The following is a 21,662-nucleotide window of genomic DNA, read 5'->3' on the forward strand; positions in this document are numbered from 1 at the left end:
TAGACCAATGCGGGAGTGCGAACCTGCTGTGGCCGCGATGGGACCAGCACACAGAAATGACAGTCTGTCTTGGAATTGGGACTAAATTATACTCAAAGGACAGGGATCGAGGAGGGAGCCTGGTTGGGTTATCGGACATTCCATGTTTTAAAATAGTTTTTTATTAGTTGATCTACAAGAAGATATGGATCCAAACGGAGAGGGGAAAGTTAACCTGGTTGCCTTTGAATATTTCCGGTGTTCATTGTAACCCACGATTAAATAAATGTAAGTTGAAATGATACCACTACCGGACCTTGAAATTGAATGCAACAATAAAAGAGAAAGGAACCAAATGGGAAGATAACGGAATTACCACTCGAACCATGCGCGCACGCATCTAGGGCAGTCCTAAAAACTGTCTTGAGGGGATAATTCACAAAGACGGGCTTGCTTTGGACAAAAGTGTGGTAAACCTCTATTTCCAAAAAATAAAAATATAGATTTGGTTTATGCTACAACAGGCTTTTTGCAACGAGACTACATTTATATTTACATTTGAGTTATTTAGCAGATGCTCTTATCCAGAGCGACTTACAGTTAGTGCATTCATCTTAAGATGGCTAGGTGGGACAACCACAAATCACAGTCATAGTAAGTACATTTCTCTTCAGTAAAGTAGCTATCAGCAAAATCAGAGTTAGTAAGGGGGAGGGGAAAGTCCAGTGCGAGTGTTAGTTCATTCAGCAAAGTAATATTTTACAATTGTTTTATTGTAGGCTAAACGTCTCTTTACCAATTTCCTTTTGCATACTATGTCTACAATTTGCGGTGTTGTAAGGACAGCAATATTTATGATATAGTTATTCTTATCCCTCATATAGTCCCCGTGCAAAGAGTTATTGAGGGATTGCACGCGGGCTGTGTATCTATTGTAGTGTGAACCTTAAGCAACATATTCTAGAGGGGTTATGTAATATGTATAAAGGAATACTTTTGATACATATGATTAAATTAATGTGCACGTGCTCCTCATGTAGTCCATTTTTATGTGGCATTGTGGCAAAGGGGGCCTATTATAGCCTACTGTGGTATTAAATGTCAACAGTTTATTGTTACATAATTAAGACGTTGTTCAACACAAGCCATTGCTGACCTCCTATCCACACCAAAACTACTTTTTTTTGGAATGGAAACCTTTCACAAGTGTCAAAATGCTTAATTGAGGCAAAAGTTGATTTTACGCATGTTCAGAATGAAAATTGACATGAATAGGCTAAAAAATGAGTGGCGCTGAGCTCGGCCAATATGACGTCGAAATGCTATGTTAGCAGTTTTTGTAAATTATGCTTAGGTCACAATTATCAATTAAGTCTGCTTAATTAGACCACAAGGCACATGTGAGCAGTGGCTGTTGCACATATCCAACGGTCGCAAATTGCCAGTAATCCCGGTCGATTTCGCGCTGCTTGTGGAGGTGAGAGAGAGCACACGGCACACATCTGGAGGCACTTCTATTGATGGAGGAAGCTTCAAGACACGGAAAAGAAAGTTGCATCGGCTCTGTTTTGGTGATGTGATCTGATGGCCAATGAAAAGCAGAAAGCATGCTGATATGAATTTAATCACAACTCTTCCATTATTGAGTTAATTATTACATTTTCCATCATAGTGTTGGAATACAGAACTGGTTGCAAAGTGCATGGTTTTTATGAACATGTCAACAAAGAGATAGCCTAGTCATTCTCAACGGAGAACACTGGCCATTTGACAGTGCCACCCTTTTTCGTTTTTTTTTGTCTTTTTTGACTATTGAAAATGTGGATGCAATTGTGAATTTCTTGCTGTTTCCATGCGTCTTTCTCCTCCAGACCTCGGGACGTTGTTGTGGATTGTATTGCTATTTAATGCAATGGGCTGTATCCAGAGTATCAGGTGTAAGCCCAAGAGTTTCCGTGAAAGTATCATCGTTCTCGAGGTGAACTCCTCCATTGACTCCACGCCAACCAGCATCGACGAGTCATCCAGCGTGGTTCTGCGCTATCGGACACCGCACTTCCGAGCCTCTGCTCGGGTACTAGTGCCGCCCGTGGCCGGAAAAGAGACGTGGACCGTTGGCTGGATTCAAGCATGCAACCACATGGAGTTCTACAACAAATATGGAACCAAAGGGATGTGAGTATCAACCTAAACCTAAACCCAACCCACATTAGAATTAAATTATTATCACATTTGATTAGACAAAGGCCTAATAAAAAATAACTCAGAATTAAAATGGCAGACAATACCGGCCAACCGCAATCTACTTTATTATTCATGTTCACCTCTCAATGGCGCTGGAACATTTGGAAAGTTTTCAGACCCTTTTACTTTTTCCACATTTTTTTTACATTACAGCCTTATTCTAAAATGGATTGAATAAAATGTTCCCTCATCTATCTTCACACAATATAAAATAAAGACAGAAATACCTTATTTACATAAGTAATTCAGACCATTTGTTATGATACTTGAAATTGAGCTCAGGTGCATCCTGTTTACATTGATCATTCTTGAGATGTTTATACAACTTGATTGGAGTCCACCTGTGGTAAATTCAATTTATTGGAAATTATTTGGAAAGGCACACACCTGTTTATAGGTCCCACAGTTGACAGTGCATGTCACAGCAAAAACCAAGCCATGAGGTCGAAGTTATTGTCCGTAGAGCTCCTAGACAGGATTGTGTCATGGCACAGATCTGGGCAATGGTACCAAACAATTTCTGCAGCATTGAAGGTCCCCAAGAACACAGTGGCCTCCATCCTTCTTAAATGGAATCATTCTTAAATGGAAGAAGTTTGGAACCACCAAGACTCTTCCTAGAGCTGGCAATCGGAGGAGAAGGGCCTTGGTCAGGGAGGTGACCAAGAACCTGATGGTCACTCTGACAGAGCTACAGAGTTGCTCAATGGCAATGGGAGAACCTTCCAGAAGGACAACCATCTCTGCAGCACTCCACCAATCAGGCCTTTATGGTAGAGTGGCCAGATGGAAGCCATTCCTCAGTAAAAGGCACATGACAGCCTGCTTTGAGTTTGCCAAAAGGCACTTAAATACTCTCAGACCATGAGAAACAAGATTCTCTGGTCTGATGAAACCAAGATTGAACTCTTTGGCCTGAATACCAAGTGTCACATCTGGAGGAAACCTGGCGCTATCCCGGGTGAAGCATGGTGGTGGCAGCATCATGCTGTGGGGATGTTTTTCAGTGCCAGGGACTGGGAGACTAGTCAGGATTGGGGGAAAGATGAACGGAGCAGAGTACAGAGAAATCCTTGATGGAAAACTTCTCCAGAGCACATAGGACCTCAACCTTCCAACGGGACAACGACCCTAAGAACAAAGCCAAGACAACGCAGGAGTGGCTTCAGGACAAGTCTCTGAATGTCCTTGAAAGGCCCAGCCAGAGCCCGGACTTGAACCCCATTGAACATCTCTGGAGAGACCTGAAAATAGCTGTGCAGCGACACTCCCCATCCAACCTGACGGTAGCTTGAGAGGATCTGCAGGGAAGAATGGGAGAAACTCCCCAAATCCAGGTGTGCCATGCTTTTAGCGTCATACCTAAGAATACTTGAGGCTGTAAACACTGTCAAAGGTGCTTCAACAAAGTACTGAGTAAATGGTCTGAATACTTATGTAAATGTGATATTTATTTCATTTGCTTTGTCATTATGGGGTATTGTGTGTAGATTGATGAGGAAAAAAAACTTTAATCCATTTTAGATTAAGGCTGTAATGTAACAACATGTGGAAAGAATAAAGGGGTCTGAATACTTTCCGAATGCACTGTATTTTCAGATAGATTGGAGGTGTTAATTCTAGAACATCAACAGTCTACTTTAGGCTTCCTCGTAGCTGGATCACTGAACCATGCGTCATGATGAGTTAGTGATAATTAGAACGAAGATGTACATTTTTATTCATACTGCAAATCCATCCTCTATTGCAGAATCAAATCAATTATTATACTGAACAAAAATATAAATGCAACATGTAAAGTGTTGGTCCCATGTTTCATGAGCTGAAATATAAAATTCCAGAAATTTTCCATATGCACAAAAAGCTTATTTCTCAGAAGTTTTGTGCATAAATTTCTTTACATTCCTGTTAGTGAACATTTCTCCTTTGCCAAGATAATCCATCCACCTGACAGGTGTGGCATATCAAGAAGCTGATTAAACAGCATGATCATAACAGAGGTGTACCTTGTGCTGGGGACAATAAAAGGCCACTCTAAAATCTGCAGTTTCCCCTCATGTTTCAGCTTGATAATGCACAGCCCCATTTCACAAAGATCTGTACACCATTCCTGGAAGCTGAAAATGTCCCAGTTCTTCCAGGGCCTGCATACTCACAAGACATGTCACCCATTGAGCACGTTTGGGATGCTCTGGAGCGCCGTGTACGACAGCGTGTTCCAGTACCCACCAATATCCATCTTCTTCACACAGCCATCGAAGAGGAGTGGGACAACATTCTACAAGCCACAATCACCAGCCTGATCAATTATATGCAAAGGAGATGTGAGGCACTGCATGAGGCAAATGGTGGTCACACCGGATACTGACTGGTTTTCTGATCCACGCCCTTACTTAAAAAGAAAAGGTATCTGTGACCAACAGATGCATATCTGTATTCCCAGTCATGTAAAATCCATAGATTAGGGCCTAATGAATCGATTTCAATTGATCGATTTCCTTATATGAACAGTAACTCAGTAAAACCTTTGAAATTGTTGCATGTTGGGTTTATATTTTTATTCAGTATAATTTTGATTTACGTTTGGTTGAGTTGTCAACTAATGTGAATTCAAAGTGAAATCAACAAAAAAGGTCACCATATCATTGGATTTAGATTCAAAGTTGGTTAAAAAGAATACAAAATTCTTATGTTTATTACTTTTTGCAAATGCGATCAGTTAACCACATTGATTCCAAGTTATTACATACATTTTTCGGGTTGAAATCACGTTGAAACACCGTTGACTCAACCAGTTTTTTCCCAGTGAGAAGGCTTTCACAAACACTGTTTGTAAAATGTATCAACTCAAGCTGGGTTTCATTGTGAGGTAGGCTACTGGAGTCAACAAAAACTGTGTGGGATGAGAAATCTAATTATTCTCAAAATATTAGGAAATTAATTAAAGGCCAGACAATTCATTAAAATACCCCTTTCGTTTGGCTCGGTGACTGTTTACAGATGTCTGTGACTTACACACAATGTTACACAAATTCAGTTTGTCCCACATCCTGTGGAGGCGACCACAAGTTGACGTATACCCAGAATGCTGAGGGTTTATCTTCACCCGTTACAGCATGTGATGTTTGGGTCTGCATGTCACAGATTACACACACCCATCCCAATACTGCGATCTCCTCCCCTACATTGCCTTCTCCCCTTTCACTAGTCTGGCTATGTGTGTTTGTCTGTGCGTGTTTGTCTCTGTGTGTGTGTGTGTTAATCTCTCGCTCTGGGCCTAAAGAGACCCTGAATCGGAAAAACAATATTAATGCTGTGTGAGATTAAAGAGACATGTCCCTCTGCTCTGCAAACAAAACCTAATTTGAAGAGAGACTAGAGTAAGAGAAAAAGAGAGCGAGAGAGATGAAACAGGCATTAACAACCTCTCTCTTTCTCAGAGCAGCTATGACCTCAAAGCGACACATTTCTGCTGATTTGAGGTATAAAAAAATGCCCCGGTAGTCAGATTTGTAAATACAGTAGCATTTCCCCCTTATGCTTTTCTGTGTAGTATAGAGCCTATTCTCTGAAAGAGAGAACCATGATTTCCCTGTAAAACTTTTCGTTAGTCTTGACAAATGCCTTCATACATTTAAGCTCATTGCCATTATCATTCAGTGTTGCCCTTTTGACTGCAATCTCAGAGAAAGACAAAATGTACTTAGTAGCTTCTTAATAACCCAGAGCTGTGTCATCCATGTTTGAAGAGTTAGTTAAGATGCAGGACGTAAGCTCTCCCTCTATTGAGACTCCTGTTCTGAGGTCTGTCAATTACTGCGGTAAACTTCCAGGATGCTCTGGTCTAATTGGACAGAGTGACTCAGGATAATACCCTGGATGATTTCTCTGTCAGCTCAGGTGCGTGCCCTGGTTTCTGAATTTGCCAGACACCCAGTCTTACAGCTGCGGAATAGATCAGCAGTGGTCTATTATTCACTTTTAGTGGTATAGGAGTGCTAGGTGAATAGACACAGTGATGTAATGCAACACACACACACACACACACACACACACACACACACACACACACACACACACACACACACACACACACACACACACACACACACACACACACACACACACACACACACACACACACACACACACACACACACACACACACACACACACACACACACAGTGCCTTCAGAATGTATTCACAACATTGAATGTTCCTGAGTGGCCTACTTACAGTTTTGACTTAAATCAGCTTGAAAATCTATGACAAGACTTGAAAATGGCTGTCTAGCAATGATGAACAACCCTAGGGCGGCAGGATAGCCTAGTGGTTAGAGCGTTGGACTAGTAACCGGAAGGTAACCGGAAGGTAACCGGAAGGTAACCGGAAGGTAACCGGAAGGTTGCAAGTTCAAATTCCCGAGCTGACAAGGTACAAATCTGTCGTTCTGACCCTGAACAGGCAGTTAACCCACTGTTCCTAGGCCGTCATTGAAAATAAGAATTTGTTCTTAACTGACTTGCCTCGTAAAATAAAGGTAAAATAAAAAAATATAAACAACCAACTTGACAGAGTTTGAATAAAAATGTAATAATAATGTGCAAATATTGTACAATCCAGGAGTGCAAAGCTCTTAGAGACTTACCCAGAAAGACTCACAGCTGTAATCGCTGGCAAAGGTGATTCTAACATGTATTGATTGACTCAGGGGTCTGAATACTTTTGTAAATGAGATATTTCTGTATTTCATTTTCAATACATTTGCATACATTTCTAAAAACCTGTTTATACTTTGTCATTATGGGGTATTGTGTGTAGATGGTTGAGAAAACAATTATGAAAACAATCCATTTTGAATTCAGGCTGTAACACGACAAAATGTGGAATAAGTCAAGGGTTATGAATACTTCCTGAAGGCACTGTAGGTGGGCACCACAGGAGGCTTGATAATTGCTGGAATAAAATTAATGGAACAGAGTCAAACATGTTGTTTCCATATGTTTGATGTGTTTGATACCGTTCCATTTATTCTATTCCAACCATTACAATGAGCCCGTCCTCCTATAGCTCCTTCCACCAGCCTCCACTGGTGGGCACGCATGCTGTATGCATGCACACACACAGACCCCACACACTGTGGTAAGACTCAAGGGGGCTGTCCCAAACAGTTTTTCCAGTCTGTGCACACTCGCATCGGCACAGAGACACAGGCTCAGACACATCACATCCACTCGCCCACAACATCCAACAGACATACTCACACACCCACATTGTTTGTTGAGGATATGTCAAGAAGCCCAGACACAATCAAACCCATTTATGTGTACACACACATGCAGACACACATACAAATGCTCAAGGATGCTATGATTGATTACCCTGAATTTGTCAAGTCGCCACCAATGTGTCTGAGTATCCCGTCTAAATAATCTCTCCCTTCACTGTTTGGTAAAAATGTGCAATAAAACCTCCTTTATACTAGCACAATTGAGATATACAGTTGAAGTCGGAAGTTTACATACACCTTAGCCAACTACATTTAAACTCAGTTTATCACAATTCCTGACATTTATTCCAAGTAAAAATTCTCTGTCTTCGGTCAGTTAGGATCACCACTTCATTTTAAGAATGTGAAATGTCCGAATGATAGGAGAGAGAATGATTTATTTCAGCTTTTATTTCTTTCATCACATCTCCAGTGGGTCAGAAGTTTAAATTTTAATTGTTTAACTTGGGTCAAATGTTTCGGGTAGCCTTCCACAAGCTTCCCACAATAAGTTGGGTTAATTCTGGCCCCTTCCTCCTGACAGAGCTGTTGTAACTGAGTCAGGTTTGTAGGCCTCCTTGCTTGCACACGCTTTTTCAGTTCTGCCAACACATTTTCTATAGGATTGAGGTCAAGGCTTTGTGATGGCCACTCCAATACCTTGACTTTGTTGTCCTTAAGCCATTTTGAAAGTATGCTTGGGGTCATTGTCCATTTGGAAGACCCATTTGCTACCAAGCTTTAACGTCCTGACTGAAGTCTTGAGATGATGCTTCAATATATCCACATAATTTTCCTTCCTCATGATGCCATGTATTTTTTTAAGTGCACCAGACCCTTCTGCAGCAAAGCACCTGTCACGCCCTGACCTTAGAGAGCTGTTTTATTTCTCTATTTGGTTAGGTCAGAGTGTGATGAGGGGTGGGCATTCTATGTTTTATTTTCTATGTTTTGTATTTTTTTGTTTTGGCTGGGTATGGCTCTCAATCAGGGACAGCTGTCTATCGTTGTCTCTGATTGGGAACCATACTTAGGCAGTCCTTTTTCCCACCTGTCTTTGTGGGTGGTTAACTTTGTTTGTGGGACATAGCCCTTAAGCTTCACGGTTGTTCGTTTTGTTTCTTGTTTTGTTGGTGTCATTCCAAAATAAAAATAAAAATGGACGATCACAACGCTGCACCTTGGTCAACATCTTACGATGGCTGTGATAGCACCCCCACAACATGATGCTGCCACCCATTTGGTATGGTTGGGATGGTGTTCTTCAGCTTCCCAGCTTTGGAGCAGTGGCTTCTTCCTTGCTGAGCGGCCTATCGTTATGTCGATATAGGACTCATTTTACTGTGGATATAGATACTTTGTACCTGTTTACTCCAGCATCTTCACAAGGTCTTTTGCTGTTGTTCTGGGATTGATTCACACTTTGCACACCAAATTACGTTCATCTCTAGGAGACAGAACGCGTCTCCTTCCTGAGCGGTATGGTGGCTGCGTGGTCCTATGGTGTTTAAACTTGCGTACTATTGTTTGTACAGACGAACATGGTACCTTCAGGCGTCTCAAAATTGCTCCCAAGGATGAACCAGACTTGTGGTGGTCTACAATTCTTTTTCTGGGGTCTTGGCTGATTTATTTAGATTTTCCCATGATGCCAATCAAAGAGGCACTGAGTTTGAAGGTAGGCCTTCATCCACAGGTACACCTCCAATTGACTCAAATGATGTCAATTAGCGTATCAGAAGCTTCTAAAGCCATGACATAATTTTATGGAATTTTCCAAGCTGTTTAAAGGCACAGTCAATTTAGTGTATGTAAACTTCTGACCCACTGGAATTGCGATAGAGTGAATTATAAGTGAAATAATCTGTCTGTAAACAATTATTGGAAAAATGACTTGTGTCATTCACGAAGTAGATGTTCTAACCGACTTGCCAAAACTATAGTTTGTTAACAAGAAATGTGTGGAGTGGTTGAGAAACGAGTTTTAATGACTCCAACCTAAGTGTATGTAAACATCTGACTTCAACTGTGTCACTTTATAAGAGGGTATAGCAAATTGTTGGTGTCTCTGCTTGTCATGTATCTAGTCCGTCACTCAACATCAAAAGAAGCAATGCTCACCACTACAGTTGATTGGCCGTTTAGTCCATTGGGTCCTTTCTACAGATGTAAGATCTTCATTTTCCTTCTGTAGCCAGTTTGCTATAGTAGGAAAATAATCCTGCAGCAACAGGAAATATGAGTTACTATGTGGATTATAATTAATGGGCATTTTGTAGGGCAAAATAATTAATGGACCATTTTTTTCACAAGGGCAAATCAGGTCTGACATTTCTATGTGGAAATGACAAACTTTAAAAGCCTTTTTAAAAGTCAAATACACTACAAGTTTGCATTTCCTGGAAAATTCTCAGCAACAACAGAGTGATGAAATTAAGATCCTACATCTGTAGGATCTATTCCAATAGAGCACCTCCCATGGTTTTGAACGAGAGCACTATACTGAAAATAGTATAGTACTGTAATGAAAATGCCATCAATAAAGAGTAAGTAGATCCTGTAGTATCATTAGACCTCCAATAGGGGGAGAGAGAAAAGGAGCGTGATGAACACAAGGCAAATGTTCTTGCGCTTGGGCATGTTCTGTTCTCAAGAAACAATGTGTTATCAAGATAAAAATACGAGGAGAGTGCTTTGTTGCCATTGTCTGCAGTCGTTGGCCCTTCACAGTGGAATTGATGTAACAGTTTGGCTCCTGTCTGAGATATACAGTATTTATAGATAGAAAGATTGTTCAACTTGTTTTGGAGACAGATTGATAGAGGATATAGTGATTAGTAGCGACAAGAATGGACATGGATGAAACATAATCCTTGTTCTGTACAGACACACACACACACACACACACACACACACACACACACACACACACACACACACACACACACACACACACACACACACACACACACACACACACACACAAAGAAAAACAATATTGCCCACTCACACCCACTCCCATAGACACACACACACGCTAAAATGTATATTCTATTCTACTGAGCCATTAACTTTATGTTCGTATTCTTATCTTTTATTAGTTCTTATTGATGTTGCATTGTAGAGAAGGAACCTGCAAGTAAGCATTTTGTTTATCTGTCGGCCCCAACTCAGGCCCTGTGTGTAGTTAACCGACCCTCTGCCCATTCATTGCCATTTTACCTGTTGTTGTTGTCTTAGTTGATTAGCTGTTGTTGTTGCCTTAACCAACTCTCCCAATCAACACCTGTGATTGCTTTATGCCTTGCTTTATGGCTCTCTCAAATGTCATTATGCCTTGTACACTGTTGTTTAGGATAGTTATTATTGTCTTTGTTTACTGCGGAGCCCCTAGTCCCACTCAACATGCCTAAGTTAACTCCTTTGTCCCACCTCCCACACATGTGGTGACCTCACCCAGCATAACTAGCCCGTCCAGAGATGCAACCTCTCTTATCATCACTCGGTGCCTGCGTTTACTTCCACTGTACCCACACTCCACCATACCCCTGTCTGTACATTATGCCCTGAATCTATCCTACCACGCCCATAAATCTGCTCCTTTTATTCTCTGCCCCCAACGCACTAGACGACCAGTTTTGATAACCTTTAGCCGTACCCTCATCCTACTCCTCCCCTGTTCCTCGGGTGATGTGGAGGTTAACCCAGGCCCTGCATGTCCCCAGGCACTCTCATTTATTGACTTCTGTAACCGAAAAAGCCTTGGTTTCATGCATGTTAACATCAGAAGCCTCCTCCCTAAGTTTGTTTTTCTCACTGCTTTAGCACATTCCACCAACCCTGATGTCCTTGCCGTGTCTGAATCCTGGCTTAGGAAGGCCAACAAAAAATTGGAGATTTCCATACCCAACGACAACATTTTCCGTCAAGATAGAACTGTCAAAGGGGGATGAGTTGCAATCTACCCCAGAGATAGCCTGCAAAGTTCTGTCATACTTTCCAGGTCTATGCCCAAACAGTTTGAGTTTCTAATTTTAAAAATGAATCTCTCCAGAAATAAGTCTCTCACTGTTGCTGCTTGTTATAGACCCCCTTCAGCTCCCAGCTGTGCCCTGGCCATATGTGAATTGATTGCCCCCATCTATCTTCAGAGTTCGTTCTGTTAGGTGACCTAAACTGGGATATGCTTAACACCCCGGCAGTCCTACAATCTAAGCTAGATACCCTCAATGTCACACAAATTATCAAGGAACCCACCAGGTACAACCCTAAATCCATAAACATGGGCAGCCTCATAGATATTATCCTGACCAACTTGCCCTGTAAATACACCTCTGTTGTTTTCAATCAGGATCTCAGCGATCACTGCCTCATTGCCTGCTTCCGCTATGGGTCCACGGTCAAATGACCACCCCTCATCACTGTCAAACGTTCCCTAAAACACTTCTGCGAGCAGGCCTTTCTAATCGACCTGGCCCGGTTATCCTGGAAGGATATTGACCTCATCCCGTCAGTCGAGGATGCCTGGTCATTCTTTAAAAGTAATTTCCTCACCATCTTACATAAGCATGCCCCTTTCAAAAGGTAGAACTAAGAACAGATATAGCTCTTGGTTCACTCCAGACCTGACTGCCCTCGACCAGCACAAAAACATCCTGTGGCGGACTGCACTAGCATCGAATAGTCCCCGCAATATGCAACTTTTCAGGGAAGTCAGGAACCAATACACGCAGTCAGTCAGGAAATCAAAGGCTAGCTTTTTTAAACAGAAATTTGCATCCTGTAGCTCTAACTCCAAAAAGTTTTGGGACACTGTAAAGTCCATGGAGAATAAGAGCACCTCCTCCCAGCTGCCCACCGCACTTGAGGCTTGGTAACACTGTCACCACCGATACATCCACGATAATCGAGAATTTCAATAAGCATTTCTCTACGTCTGGCCATGCTTTCCTCCTGGCTACCCCAACCCCTGCCAACAGCTCCGCACCCCCCGCAGGTACTTGCCCAAGCCTTCCCAGCTTCTCTTTCACCCAAATCCAGATAACAGATGTTCTGAAAGAGCTGTAAAACCTGGACCCACACAAATCAGCTGGGCTAGACAATTTGGACCCTCTCTTTCTAAAATTATCCGCCGCCATCGTTGCAACCCCTATTACCAGTCTGTTCAACCTCTCTTTCGTATCGTCTGAGATCCCTAAAGTTTGGAAAGCTGCCGCGGTCATCCCCCTCTTCAAAGGGGGTGACACCCTAGACCCCAACTGTTATAGACCTATAGCCATCCTGCCCTGCCTTTCTAAATTCTTCGAAAGCCAAGTTAATAAACAGCTCACCTACCATTTCGAATCCCACCGTACCTTCTCCGCTGTGCAATCCAGTTTACGACCTGGTCACGGGTGCACCCCAGCCCCGCTCAAGGTACTAAACGATACCATAACACCATCGATAAAAGACTACTGTGGCCTCCCGGGTGGCACAGTGGTCTAGGGCAATGCATCGCAGCGCTAGCTGTGCCACCAGAGACTCTGGGTTCGTGCCCAGGCTCTGTCGCAGCCGGCCACGACCGGGAGGTCCGTGGGGCGAAACAGAATTGGCCTAGCGTCGTCCGGGTTAGGGAGGGTTTGGCTGGTAGGGATATCCTTGTCATCCTTCATTTCTCGGTCCGACTCTTTTTTTTATATATATCAACGATGTCGCTCTTGCTGCGGGTGATTCCCTGATCCACCTCTATGCAGACGACACCATTCTGTATACATCTGGCTCTTCTTTGGACACTGTGTTAAATAACCTCCAAACGAGCTTCAATGCCACACAACACTCCAACACTCCTTGCTCTTAAATGCTAGTAAAACCAAATGCATGCTTTTCAACCTTTCACTGCCCACACCCGCCCGGCCGACTATCACTACTCTGGACGGTTCTGACTTAGGTATTTGTAGTTGTCCACATATTCTAGGTGTCTAGCTAGACTGTAAACTCTCCCTCCAGACTCATATTAAACATCTCCAATCCAAAATTAAATCTAGAATCGGCTTCCTATTTTGCAACAGCCTCATTCACTCATGCTGACAAACATACCCTCGTAAAACTGACTATCCTACCAATCCTCGACTTTGGCGATGTCATTTACAAAATAGCTTCCAACACAGTGCCAATCCGCATTGTCACCAAAGCCCCATATACCACCCACCACTGCAACCTGTATGCTCTAGTCGGCTATCCCTACATATTCGTCGCCAGACCCACTGGCTCCAGGTCATCTATAAGTCTATGCTAGGTAAAGCTCCGCCTTATCCCAGCTCACTGGTCACGATAACAACACCCACCTGCAGCACGCGCTCCAGCAGGCAAAGCCAACACCTCCTTTGGCCACCTTTCCTTCCAGTTCTCTGCTGCCTGTGACTGGAACGAATTGCAAAAATCATTGAAGTTGGAGACTTATATTTCCCTCACTAACTTTAAACATCAGCTATCTGAGCAGCTAACTGATCGCTGCAGCTGTACATAGCCCATCTGTAAATAGCCCACCCAATCTAACTACCTCATCCCCATATTGTTTTTATTTACTGTTCTGCCCTTTTGCACACAAGTATTTCTACTTGCACATCATCATCTGCTTATCTATCTCTCCAGTGTTAATTTGCTAAACTGTAATTACTTCGCTACTATGGCCTATTTATTGCCTTACCTCCTCACGCCATTTTCACACACTGTATATAAACGTTCTTTTTTTCTATTGTGTTATTGACTGTACGCTTATTTATTCCATGTGTAACCCTGTGTTGTTGTTTGTGTCGCACTGCTTTGCTTCATCTTGACCAGGTCGCAGTTATAAATGAGAACTTGTTCTCAACTAGCCTACCTGGTTTAAATAGAGGGGAAATTAAAAAGACAGTGTATACGATGTGGATATTGTACACAACTAATACAACTTTCAACTGAAACACACACACTTAACCCCCCCTTACACACAGACTGGGGCTTACCTTTTACTATTATTATTATTCTAGAGATCATAATCTAGCTCCTCTGTGAACAAATGGCCATGCAGGCCTGTTATGTGTCTGGTGATCACTGTTATCTGTAGTAGTTCTGCTGATTCCTTTACTTCTTCCTGCCGAGGGGGAATCGATAGGCGGACGGACCGGAGTGTTTATGAGGTGCCTCTGCGGAGTGTTTATGAGGTGCCTCTGTCCGCATTGTCACCCACTGCGTCTCAATACTTCAAAGGGGCCTCCTTTCATAGTTTCCTTCACTTAATTCACTCAGATCTGAAATAATAGTGGATGAGGTAAAGCAATCCTGATAGGTGAAAGCAATATGTCCAAAGCCTATCCTGTGTTGACAGATCAGTGGTCAGTGCAGAGGTGGTAAAGGAAATGAGAAAAGAAAGACACGTAAGACTATTGAGATGCACCTATAGTGACTTACTACACAGGTTAGACAGATGGGAGGCTCTTAACAATGGGAACCTGTGGTGTGCTGTGATTGTGCTGCCCTGACCTGAATCGCAATAGCTACTGAGCTGATGTTTGTAGAGCAAACCCACTCAGTCAGGCTGTTTGAGCCTCTCATGGACATAGATAGTCTCCTCCACTCTTCTTATCCTCCAGCTTTTATTTAACAGTGGGTAGGAGCCTATTACGATTGATATCTCTCTCAAGCGATTCTAGGCAGGAAAGCAGTAGCAACATGCAGAGAGATTCTCACTTATAAAACAAGTCTCACCCTTTTGTTTCCACTTCCATGTTAAAGGATTTGTCCACCCAAAATCAACAATTTCTTCCTGTTTTCACACCATAAAAGTGGTCTAAAATTGTGTTGGGTTGACAGTTCACATCACCTGTTGTGTAGATTTAGCTATATATTAGGATACTTTATTCCCATATGAATGGGAGTGATTCACATAATTTTTTATTTTGTCGTGAACTATCCCTTTAAGCTTCACTCTGTTTTCCCTTCCGGGTTAAATCTCACTGCTTGCTTTTCCACGTCCAGGTCGAGCTGGGAACTCCCTGACCTACGGGATTGCAAGATCCAGGCCATCAGCGACTCGGACGGCGTCAACTACCCGTGGTATGGCAACACCACGGAGACGTGCACCATCGTGGGTCCCACCAAGAAGGCCACCAAGTTCACGGTTAGCATGAATGACAACTTCTACCCCAGCGTTACATGGGGTGTGCCTGTGAGCGATAGCAACCTGCCGCAGCTCAGCAGCATCCGCCGCGACCAGAGCTTCACCACCTGGCTGGTGGCCATCAATCAGGCCACGGCCGAGACCCTGGTGCTGCAGACCATCCGCTGGAGGATGCAGCTCCACATCGAGGTGGACCCGGACAAGCCTCTGGGCCAGAGGGCCACGCTGCGTGAGCCTGTGGCTCAGGAGCAGCCCCATGTCCTGGGCAAGAACGAGCCCATCCCCCCTAATGCCATGGTCAAGCCCAACGCCAATGACGCTCAAGTGCTCATGTGGCGGCCAAAGACCGGGGACCCCATCGTGGTCATCCCGCCCAAATATTGAATGACCTTGGTGGGGTTAAACACTCCTCCTCTTCTCCCACTCCTCTACCTACTCTCACTTTTCATTTTCTCTCTCTTTACCTACTTTCCTTTTTTCTCCTTTTCTCCTTCCCTCAAGCTCCTTGCCTCTATTTGCCTCTCTGTTTCTCTCCTCTCCTCTTTTTTTTGTAAGAACTGAGCAAAAGAGGGAGAGAGAGAGAGAGAGTGAAACAAGGACAAGAGCAGTTTGGAGAAAGAGGACGTCCCCTATAAGTGGGAGCAGGAGCTGACTTTAAAAACTGGAGTGAACAAACTGCAACCATTCTACCTTCAAACGGGGTCGGGTTTCACTGTGCTAGATAAAGTCATTGCAAAAAAAAAATCTAAAATAAGAAGCTTTGCTTTTTGGGATTGGGGTTTGGGGTTGGAATGGATGGGGAGTGTGTGTGGGTTGACAAAAATATAGTATTTATGTTCATATTTATGTACATGGTACATACATGTATACATGCACAAAGTTTGCGTATACCAGTTGAGTTTTATTTATGGGCTGGGAGAGAGCATTTTTTGTGAATAAGCGCTATTTTGTGCTCCACATGAGTGATATGTGAATACGAACCGTATCGGGGTGACATATGTAGTTTTAGTACTTTTTTAAACATGAGAGTCATTCAATCCATGCTGCCTTAAGTTTAAATCGCTTTCCACTGCAAATGTTTAGCCTTAAACCAAGTGCAATGCAGTATTCCTTCACCTGTCCTCTCTCTTCTTCCATCCAGACTGTTGGTGCTGGTGTGTGTGGGTTTAGGAACGGAACAGTGGCTTGTGGACAATGGGTTATCAGGAACCAAATTGGGTCCTAAAACTGCTGGAACCCTTTTTCTACCACAGAACAAAAGAGAATAGACATTCAAACAAACCCTTTCAAATAGTCCGTTAGGTCGTCATCTCATCATGCATGGCTGTGGAGGAGGTTTTTCTGACAACATTCAATTCCATTCAGACTGATATTCAGCTGACTTTTAGAGTTGTCAACAACCTCCCTTTACAGAAAGAAAACAGTATTTCATCATGTTATCTTTCATTTGCTTTATTACCACTCCCTCCATCTCAGAGCCCTGTCGCTGTACTCCTCTCTCCCTCTGCCTTTCTTCTCTCCTCTCCACAGATGTCGGAGGGGACAACCCTGCTAGCACCTAATCAATACTGTTATTACAGCAAGCAGCAGCCAGGGGAAATGACTGTGCATTTCATAACAGGGGCAATAAAAAATTGGTCCTCCATGCGATGGGAGATAAATAATCTCGGCTTTAGGGTGCCTGTGTGTGAATCCACATGGTGCAGAGGTGGTTGCAGCGCACCGCCCTCCATCTCTGCTCTCTCTTTCTGTTGTCCCCCCTTGCTCTCCTTGCACTCTCTCTCTCTCTTCTGATGTTCATCCCCATTCATACTCTCTCACCCTGTCCCTACTTTCTCCTCTCTGATCCATCTTTCTCTTTCTGCTCCCATTGATTGGTCTCTATTTCCTCCATCCATCCATCCATCCATCCATCCACCCATCCATCCCTCCACCCTGTCCTCTGTCCTCTTTGCAGCAGTAGGCATGTGAGGCTCAGCCTGGCATATAGATGACCCACTTCTGGGGTTGCCACTACCAGTCGTAGCCCGCTGCAGAAATGTGGTGCTTTTTTTCCTCCTCTCACAGAGCCCCGGCTAGCTAAATACCTCCATAAACGTGACGATGCCCAGCCACTCGTTAATCTATGGGCAGGGCAGCTTTACCCAGAGCTGAAATCTCTCATGGAGGAGGGAGGGAGGGGGTGGGGGTTTAGAGGGATAGCTGGGGGATAGAATTTGGCATCAGGCTTTTTATCTCCTTATAATATCAACGATAACAAGAACAACAGCATCAGCAGTATGAGCTAAAAAAAAAGGAACAGAGACTGATGTTTGAAGTGGTTAAGAAAACTGCATCTCTGCTTTTGTCACTGAAGGTATTGTTTTTTCATTAAGTTTATGCTCGTTATGATGTTGTGATATTTTATTAATGCAAAGCTTCCTTGGTAGAGGAATAGCATTTTCATCAAATGCCACCAACAACTGGGCAACATTGTTTGCTCGTTATTTCAACCTACCTTATCAACGTTATCACACTGCATCAACCTGGCTACTTGATTGAATTTGCCAAAAGTCATTGACATTTTGTCTTGATATAACCAAATAGTGTCGACAGGTTTTTGTGGTTTGGTTTATTTCAAATTAAACTCATATCTATTGACATCTCAACCAAATATCACCTGTAATTTGAAGTTTATCTGACATCTTTACCTGGTTAGAAAAGACAGAGCAGCAGGTCAGTAGCAGCTGAATAGAATTAAGAAAAACCAGGGCTCAGAAACCAGAGATACTGATAGCCTGCTCTGGACTCAATCATCTGGGCCGTGAAGGAGGAGGGAGGAGGGGTCTGGTGGGGAGAAGTGCTGTCATTAATAGATTGTCTGTGAAATACTGAGCACCCTTCAGATGCATTGTGCTGTGCCAAAGCTGGCTATAGTAATATATGATGGCCTCTTGGGGCTAGAGGACAAAGGTCAGTGTTAGAAGGGGTTGGGGGTCGGGATTGAGGTGGAAGGGGGTAATGGTGGTAGTCAGGGTGATAGAGTGACAAGGAGGTGGGGTGGTGTCAATCTGCACACTGCTGAGTGGTTTATTGGAAAGCCCAGCAGGGATTGCTTGTTTCCATGTATAAAACACCTTGACACATCAGTAGCTGGCTAGCTGTCCTTAGTCACTGCATGACCTAAATACTCTCATTGATCTGGTGCAGCTGTAGCTGTTGTTGAACTATGGCTCCGTCTGTTCACTCACACAGGGCACATCCTTGTCATAAGACAGCAGGGGCGGTCTCTCCTTGCATGCTATCTGATCATCACAGCATCACACTGGGGCCGAGTGTTAACAGCGTTTATCAGCAGAGCACGTGGCCCCCAGCAACACAAACACACACTAGAGAGAGGGAGGTCACGGGAAGGCGATTGCCTCGATTTGTGTCTTCACTCTGACAGTGTTATGTGCTACTGATGAGTCTATCTCATGTACAACTACTTCCTCAAAACACATCTCTAACCGAGTTCTGTTTTTAGAAATGGACAAATGGACATTTACGTAAATATTCATGAGATTTCGATTCCATCATTGAACAAGTGAAATTCATGGACTACATGTCTCCTTCTGGGGTTGTGCCACTGAGTAGCCTTCCATTCCTAAACCCACAGCTCTTAGTTCTGAGGGCGCCCACCTTTTCTATAGATCTTTGAGTAAAATAGTAATGTAAACTACAGCCCACTACACATCATAGACCAGCAGAAAAGGTTTCTCTTTTAGTTACAAATAACAAGCCCAAGCTCACTCTCAGGATCACCCATCTTTGTTTCCTATCCTTTACCATTAGTTTACCCCATATAAACAAGAGTTGTCCGTCTATCTTGCCATTCGCACCCTGCAACTCTGACTAGGTTTTCAATAGAGTAGCCTTATGGCTAACTGTAGCAGACTATACACAACTGGCTACAATGTATTTCAAATGTTGGGTGTTTTTGATTTGTCTTCTGAAAAATCATCTAATATATTTTGCAGCACTGAAACAAAAATACAGTATGTTTTTTTTGTATTTGTCATTGACACTGATACTTGATACTTGAACACAGAACAGTACTGGCAAATATTTAAAACTGTGAAAATGCACAATGTTTAAAAAAAAAAAAATAAGAAAATGGAAAAAGTATTTTTCATTAATAAATAAGAATGTGCGAATGTTATCTGTTCCCTGTCACTTTTCTCCAAACGTGTGGATAGACCTGTGTGGATAGACCTGTGTGGATAGACCTGTGTGGATAGACCTGTGTGGATAGACCTGTGTGGATAGACCTGTGTGGATAGACCTGTGTGGATAGACCTGTGTGGATAGACCTGTGTGGATAGACCTGTGTGGATAGACCTGTGTGGATAGACCTGTGTGGATAGACCTGTGTGGATAGACCTGTGTGGATAGACCTGGCTTTCACCTCAGCAGTGTGATGGGGAAATTTGCATCCTGTAACATATGGGGATTCTTTCTACAGAAGCGCCTTGTCAAGATGCTTCACAAACACCACCAACACCTTAGCTTTTATCAACTGTGATACCGTGTCTGAAAAATCACACTTTTAACACTGAGACTTTCTCCCTTCTTTATGAGGAAAAAGAGTTGGTGACACTTTCTTTGAAGGTCTGCTTATAAACTGCTTATTAACCATAATCAATAGTTAATAATAACCATTAGTAAACGTTGGAATACATAATCTATGAACAAAAGTAATTACAGTAAATAAACCATTTATTGCAATCATATACAAATCACGAACAACAATCCATATACATGTACTTACATTTAAGTCATTTAGCAGTTTGGTTAACAAATCATATTTACAGGCAGTTTATAAGCAGGTTATCGTCAAATAAAGCCATACTGAAAAAAAAGCATGTGATGCATTTCCTATCACTTTTTGTACACTAAGGTTGACTTGTTTTAGAGCTTACGTGCATGAATTGAAATCCCTATTGAAGACCATAGGCGTTCCGCCTTTCCCTCTGCTCTGGCCCTGCTAAGATGGACTTCCAAGGCGTTTCATCAGAAAGCCAGAGTCATAATGGGCAGTTTTACCACTGTAAGTATTTGACTAATTCAACCTCAATCTAGTGTTACACTTGTTTAAGGAAGTTGTTCTCATTTGTGCCCCGTGACTCAAGCCTAGGAAAAGTAGAGACTCAAACAAGTCCATGATGTAATTTGTTACTGTATATGCTAGCTTTACTCACAACACTGGAGTACAAAGTTTCAAATGTTGCAGATAGAAATGCAATGTATGGAGCTGACACAATTCCCTATTCTACAAGGTGGAGAGTAATTTCTGTTCTACACAATACATTTCTATCTGTGTAACGGTGCGCCACCCTGAATAAGTGGGGGAATCAGTCTATTCAGTCACAAGGACCATGTCACGTGTCTGCTGGTTTTTGCCTCCTCTTACTGCTGAACTGCTGATTCAGAGCAAAACCAGGTGAGTAGACACCTCCATGACTTCAGTCAATCCTTGGCTTTCATTCATTTACCTATAGTGTCAAGGGAAAGAAACCCTGTATGCACCTCCTAGGGACAGTTGTTGGACACCTTGCTGTGCACAGCAAACACATTGCTGAATATTACTTATATTGATCGTATCAGTTTTGATTATGTAAGTCGTATACAATCTAGAGGGGTGGAAAGAGAGTGAAAGTATAGGGGAGGATTAGAGAGAGAGATGGTCGAAGAGAAAGAAAGAGATGGTCAAAGAGAGAGAGATGGCCAAAGAGAGAGATGGCCAAAGAGAGAGAGATGGCCAAAGAGAGAGAGATGGTCAAAGAGAGAGAGATGGCCAAAGAGAGAGAGATGGCCAAAGAGAGAGATGGCCAAAGAGAGAGAGATGGCCAAAGAGAGAAATAAAGAGAGAGAGAGAGAGAGAGCAAGAGAGAGAGAGAAAGGAGAAGAGGTTATTGGCCAACCTGGCATCAGAGGATTATTCTGTACGTAAATCCGATGCACTACATTTGCTATGATACTATGTTATTTTATGTTTCGTATGGTACGTATTC

General features: G+C 42.9%; 1 protein-coding gene across 4 annotated transcripts; it reads left to right on the plus strand.

Moving 5' to 3' along the window:
* Positions 1-3: 3 nt before the first annotated feature.
* On the plus strand, positions 4-19,810 carry LOC135517951 (protein FAM78A-like). 4 transcript variants are annotated; one of them, XM_064942687.1, is made up of 3 exons: positions 4-633; positions 1,851-2,154; positions 15,489-19,810. In XM_064942687.1, exons 1-3 carry the CDS (start codon positions 492-494, stop codon positions 16,012-16,014), a joined length of 972 nt encoding a protein of 323 aa, XP_064798759.1. In that variant the 5' UTR covers positions 4-491; the 3' UTR covers positions 16,015-19,810. The 4 variants fall into 4 exon arrangements, with proteins under 4 accessions (XP_064798759.1, XP_064798761.1, XP_064798763.1 ...); XM_064942689.1 differs by having other exon boundaries at positions 4-267; XM_064942691.1 differs by lacking the exon at positions 1,851-2,154 and having other exon boundaries at positions 4-267.
* Positions 19,811-21,662: the final 1,852 nt, after the last annotated feature.

This window comes from Oncorhynchus masou, chromosome 28, assembly GCF_036934945.1.
Source record: "Oncorhynchus masou masou isolate Uvic2021 chromosome 28, UVic_Omas_1.1, whole genome shotgun sequence".
Taxonomy (NCBI): Eukaryota; Metazoa; Chordata; class Actinopteri; order Salmoniformes; family Salmonidae; genus Oncorhynchus; species Oncorhynchus masou.

Coding starts and splice junctions, on each gene's coding strand:
- LOC135517951 (XM_064942687.1), top strand. CDS start 492: ATGCTACAACAGGCTTTTTGCAACGAGACTACATTTATATTTACATTT. Junction 634..1,850: donor AACCACAAATCACAGTCATA/GTAAGTACATTT, acceptor TTTCTCCTCCAG/ACCTCGGGACGTTGTTGTGG. Junction 2,155..15,488: donor AAATATGGAACCAAAGGGAT/GTGAGTATCAAC, acceptor TTCCACGTCCAG/GTCGAGCTGGGAACTCCCTG.